We start from the raw sequence: 6,403 nt of genomic DNA, 5'->3' as shown, positions 1-6,403 counted from the left end.
GCTCTATAGAATATTTACCTGTAGCAGCTACTAAGATCTTGCGTATCACAATGCAAGATGCGTACGAGGGATCTACATAATAGTGCTGTATTTCTTTCGTTACGCATGCCCTGGTCTGATGGTCGGTTGATATAGGACCTGGTAACTCTTATTATGGACCTGAGATGCGATAGCGAGCGATGCTTATCGCGTTCAGCAATGAGCCTGAGGACATCTATGTATACCCATCGAATGCTCCATCCATCTTGAGAGACTTCCTTCTGGTTAACCTTTAAATGACACAATATGATAATGATATGCTATTGCCCGCACTATCAAGGTAAAATTGTCCTCATTTTACTAAAAAAGTGTGAGCCTGTTTGCTTTCTTGATTATTGTTTAATACTCAATCAGAGTTGTCCTCCATTATATGGCGGGAAAATTTAGTTACAGCTGCTTGTTGCATTTCTGCGTACATTATTCGTTATAAGAAACGTGAAGACACTGTTTCAGAGTTTTTGATGTTTCAAAGCTCGATTCAAATTATTTTGGAATTAGTTGCTGTTACAATTTTTGTAGCTAAAAGTGTACCGATAAATATTGCAGCAATTTCGTTCGAACATAATTTCAAACTGAATATACAACTGATAGAGTGCGTGTCTTAGAAAAAGAATGAACTTTGAACCGGTATGTGATATTTGTAAGTTCATTCAATGGAGACACATGTTAATTGAACCAAGATAGTAATGGAATTATATTTATATGAACATGGTTGTTTTCAGATAAAAAACTATGACTACCAGCAATTTTTAATAGATATTATGAGCATTTGGAAAAGGCGAATGCATTTCAATCTCCGAGATTTTTGCCGATAAGATCTTGTACACGCGAAGTAATGTATGTGAGGCACCCGCATTCGACTTCCGTCGTCCTGACCCGCATTCGACTTATTAATGCACATGCAAAACAATCATTAGCTTATATTATCTTATTTCATTAAAGAATATTTTTATCTGAGTATAATCGAGGTTTGGGATCTTGTCCATGACTAGGAACGGAGTTTAATGAGCTCGGTTAAGTCATATAGTTCGCTGGCAGCATCAGTATCGCGTTGGCTTCAAACATGTTTGAGATATCGGGACAATTTTCAGAAATATTTTTTTATGCGTGAATTTGTTGATAAATGGAACTGACATAGATGAATCAATAGCCAAAAACATAACTCAAAATAATATAGTAATAAATAAAGAAGGTGTAAAATTGTTTTGGACTGTAAATTACCTTCAGCAAATTATCTCAACGGATTTTAGGCTTTATAGCACATTTTTATCTCAATTCAAGTATGCATTTCTAGCTAAGAACGAATTTGGAAATAACTTATCGGAAACATAACAATCAACAATTAGCAATTAAGCCTGTTTGACTTTAATCACCAAAGTGACAAAGTAGACTCCGAAATGAAGCGACGCGTTCAATTCAAATTCGTCATATATTTCTTAGCTAAAATTCTGTCTTCACAACACCTCGGCAATTTGTGTAAGACAGAATTTCCTTTGGCTAGCCGCGTGGCAAAGTGAGTGGCAGTCGACGTTTAAATGCGAGTCTATTTCTCATGAGAAGAATTAACCCCTACAACTAACCCTATAATTTTCATTCAAAATTGAGAATACTTGAATCATCCAGTAAATTATTATAATTGCATCAAACGACCAGCGGGAATCACGGCGTATGCTTATAAGCTGGTAACTTGTGACAGCCGAGGTGCGAATTTGTGCGCCTCTTGGGCCGCCATGACTTGTGTGACAGTCTAACAACCGACCTCGCCGCCCCAGCGGACTAGTATTTTAAAGCAAGAATCTCTCTCAGCATTTTAGATTTTCGAGATCCTGAAGGCACCTTCCCATATAAAACCCTTTTAGGCATAATGTGTAGCTTAATTATACGGCTGCACTAAATAGGTTTATTTTTATTCTTTAATTTGACGAGGTACATTTAATCACAGGTTTATTTTCTTATTTNTCAATTCTAATGTAATACAATAAGACGTTATCGTTTTCTCAAAATTAACCCACGCACTAGTTAGTCACTAGCGCGCAGGAATACCACGATGTAGCCGCAACGCTACCTTAATTGGCGCTCTATCGCCGGCAATCGCGCGATTCTTCCGCGGGCGCACGACGCTAATGGAGCCTCCGCAAAAGAAACGAGTAAGTCAGAAATTGCAGGCCTTCATAACGTGCATATTAAGTGCACCGACAATCTAACTACCGGCCTCTTCGATGCGTATATGTGAAGGGCTTTGCTATGAATATATGCTGCGTACTGATAACCATGCATGAACGCAGCTGATTATCGCGTGCATGGATGAACATTGTGGATGAGATCTTATAAAGCGCTTATTAAAGGGAAAGATTAATTGTCACACTCAGATGTGAAATAATTTCTTCGACCTTTACTAGCTAATGCCCAAACCATTTACATTATTTTGCTCGGAGGCTCTCTCGGGATAAATTCCATATGCATTAGCCAGGTTGAGCCTTTTACTTAGAATTGTCGTGTGGCTGTTTTACTTTAAATAATGTTTGCTGGTCCATATGATAATCCGAAATTTCTTATTTCTCTGAATATATTCAGTCATAATTTATCTAATGAATTTAATCCTGAAGCGTTAGATTTGAGGCTGATGATTTTTTTAGTTAATCAGCTCTAAGAACCACACTCGTCTCCGTTAACCAGTTTTGAAATTAAGCTGTAATATTTCGTTAGGTGACTAGATGCTGCATAACTTAGTTACCACAGTGCAGTGAGCGATCATGGTTCTTCTATTAAATTTTAACCTCTACGAACCTAATTTAAGCAGTTTATAACCTATATTTGTATATTGCACAGATAATTAACCTATATTACCTCATGTAGTAATGCCGTCGTATAACGCATGAGCTTTGGTTTAATTTGATGTCACCGAGTAACTCAGGCTGAAACAATTCAAATAAATTACAACAAACGCCATCGTCTCCACTGTCTCAATCTCAGCCCAGTAACTGCCATGCAATCGATATAGACAAGTGCCACTATAACGTCTGCCATTTCCTCTAGCGTTCAAACATAACACAACACAAACGATCAAAAATCGTGGAATTTTGGGTACAATTAATCCATCGACTTTATCTTCCATACGACTGCTATGTTAACTGGTAAGTTTAAAATACTATTAAATAATAAATTTGCCCATCGCAAAAAAGTCAAAAACCCGCCCAATGATTACGAGTAAAATATAAGAAATTCACGACTATCTCAATATCGTATAGTCAGAACCAGGAGATTAATAGCAATTATTCATGTCTCTCTATTACTTGGAAAATTTTATCAATGACCAGTCGCTGATGTCAATCTGAAGATATTACATTTCAAGATGTAAAAAATACTTTACTTTAATGTTTGTTTGATCGGTCATCAGTGATCCTTGCATCGTATTAACCAGGCGAGTGGAAGAATGTTTCAAGTGCATTACGATATTCTAGGAGTCTTTTATCAAGATAAGAAACATTTATACTGGCATCAAATGAACGGCCTCCTTTCCAGACTCCTCTTATAAGTTCTTGAGCATAAAAATCATCCTTCTAACGAATCGCACCACCTCAAGTTCATTATAAATCTTTTAATGTTATTTATTGGGATGAAAAGAGCAAGTTTTGGTTCACAAGCTTGCCGCAACCAACGAGTCTTGCCGGACACGCAGACACAAAACGCGACAGGCGTGCATAATCGTGGCCAACCGCAACGCATGCAGGTTCATCAGCCATTTAATTTGTCGGGTCAAACTCAGGCCTTTGAGACGAACCCTTGCTCGGTGTTATACTGACGGTTGTGATTATGGCTGTGATACTGACGGTTGTGATTATGGCTGTGATACAGACGGTTGTGATCATGGCTGTGATACAGACGGTTGTGATTATGGCTGGGATACTGACGGTTGTGATTATGGCTGGGATACTGACGGTTATGATTATGGCTGTTATACTGACGGTTATGATTATGGCTGTGATGCTGACGGTTGTGATTATGGCTGTGATACTGACGGTTGTGATTATAGCTGTGATACTGACGGCTGTGATTATGGCTGTGATACTGACGGTTATGATTATGGCTGTGATACTGACGGCTGTGATTATGGCTGTGATACTGACGGCTGTGATTATGGCTGTGATACAGACGGCTGTGATTATGGCTGTGATACTGACGGTTGTGATTATGGCTGTGATACTGACGGTTGTGAATATGGCTGTGATACTGACGGTTTTATTTATGGCTGTGATACTGACGGTTGGGATTATGGCTGGGATACTGACGGTTGGGATTATGGCTGTGATACTGACGGTTGTGATTATGGCTGTGATACTGACGTTTGTGATTATGGCTGTGATACTGACGGTTGTGATTATGGCTGTGATACTGACGGTTGTGATTATGGCTGTGATACTGACGGTTGTGATTATGGCTGTGATTCTGCCGGTTGGGATTATGGCTGCGATTCTGTCGTTTATGATTTTGGCTGTGATTCTGACGTTTATGATTTTGGCTGTGATTCTGACGTTTATGATTTTGGCTGTGATTCTGACGTTTATGATTTTGGCTGTGATTCTGACGTTTATGATTTTGTCTATGATTCTGACGTTTATGATTTTAGCTGTGATTCTGTCGTTTACGATTTCGGCTGTGATTCTGACGTTTATGATTTGGTCTTTGAATCTGACGTTTATGATTTTGGCTGTTATTCTAATGTTTATGATTATGGCTGTTATTCTGACGTTTATGATTTTGGCTGTAATTCTGACGTTTATGATTTTGGCTGTGATTCTGACGTTTATGATTTTGGCTGTGATTCTGACGTTTATGATTTTGTCTTTGATTCTGACGTTTATGATTTTGGCTGTTATTCTGATGTTTATGATTTTGGCTGTGATTCTGACGGTTATGATTTTGGCAGTGATTCTGACGTTTATGATTTTGGCTGTGATTCTGACGTTTATGATTTTGGCTGTGATTCTGACGTTTCTGACGTGACGCCTTGCAACTTACGGACCAGGCAATAAGTCCAGCAGCTATCTCAATCAATCGTCAGCTATGGAAAGATCGGGTTCCAATGGCCGGATCCCTTGTGAATCAAGTCACAAAAAGTACTTGAATCGGCAACAGGCTATGGGGCTATTCGAATGTTATCTCATCATCGTTACGTTCAGTTAGCAGTGCCACATCATGTAAACACTCCGAATGCGAGTAGAATTCGATCGTTTTGAAATGAACAGATTCGAGTTCTGGGAATGGTTTTGTTCAAGTTTAACGCCCCTCCAGGCTATTAGCTTTTTAATGAGCGTTCAAGTTGAAATAAAACTTTGGTAGGTCCGACGAAGTTTATATACTGCATTTGTAATGGGCAGCATTACTTTAGGTAACGAGATAGCCAAACTGATCTTCAATTAATAAGAATAATTTTGAGGTCATAATAATTTTTTAGAGAACACATGGCACGCTAATCGTTTCGACAACCTAAAAAGTGATCATTGAAATAGAAGACATAATCAAACCTAGTTTTAATTCAAATATTTGAAGATTGGACACATAATGAATTTTAAAATTTAAATTCAGTTAAAAGCAGAATACAATCTTTTAGGAAGAATCCAAAACGTTTGCCTTGAGCATTTACCTTATTTGCATGTAATGCAGCTAATTTCACAGTAGCTGAGCCAAAACTTGCTTCTGCCGCTATTCGTTTAAGGTAATCTAGTTTTAAGCGATGCACAGAAGCTCGCATGATCATCTTAACTTGACAGAACTGGAACTCTAAAGCATCTCAGGCGCTGGTATGTCATGTAAAACAGATCTTGCACTAGCGATCCCGACGAAGCTTTTTGACCATTCCGCATGCATGAATAATTGAAGAAGTTCTTTCGGTTGAAGCTTTACAACCTGAGACTACGCATTCTTGTATCCACTCCATGATGATTTTATTCCTACTTAATTGAGTCAATTTCGGCAGTAGAGGGCCAATTCACGCCGCCCGCCGCAAGCAGCCTGTCTCACTCGCTACGAGTTGAGATCGAGCGAGTGCCTACTGTGCAATAGACGCCAGGCGTTTCAGAGTCGTCCCATATACGGCCGGCGGTCGGCCGGCGCAAACACGGCCCTAAGTGTCCATCGAGTTAGAGAAGAAATGCCGAATATTTCACGGCTGATGACTTCATGCTGTGCCATTCTATTCGTTCTGACCCTGCTTCTTCTGTGGTATTATTCAAATGAATCGGATCAAGCTGGTGGTCGCCACTACAGTGATATCATTTAATTGCATGGCTCACGAGCAAATATTTTTTCCAGCTACTTAACTTGTGGGTTCTTGGATCTAGGAGCATGTAATTAGAAAATCAGT

The 6,403-nt window shown here is 39.0% G+C and overlaps 1 protein-coding gene across 1 annotated transcript; it reads left to right on the top strand.

The window, feature by feature from the left end:
- Positions 1–3,163: 3,163 nt before the first annotated feature.
- On the top strand, positions 3,164–5,072 carry LOC108682612. The gene is made up of 2 exons (XM_018171808.1): positions 3,164–3,173; positions 3,895–5,072. Exons 1-2 carry the CDS (start codon positions 3,164–3,166, stop codon positions 5,070–5,072), a joined length of 1,188 nt encoding a protein of 395 aa, XP_018027297.1.
- Positions 5,073–6,403: the final 1,331 nt, after the last annotated feature.

The sequence above is a fragment of the Hyalella azteca genome, unplaced genomic scaffold (genome assembly GCF_000764305.2).
Source record: "Hyalella azteca isolate HAZT.00-mixed unplaced genomic scaffold, Hazt_2.0.2 contig3210, whole genome shotgun sequence".
Taxonomy (NCBI): domain Eukaryota; kingdom Metazoa; phylum Arthropoda; class Malacostraca; order Amphipoda; family Hyalellidae; genus Hyalella; species Hyalella azteca.
This window is presented reverse-complemented; position numbering and strand designations above follow the sequence as displayed.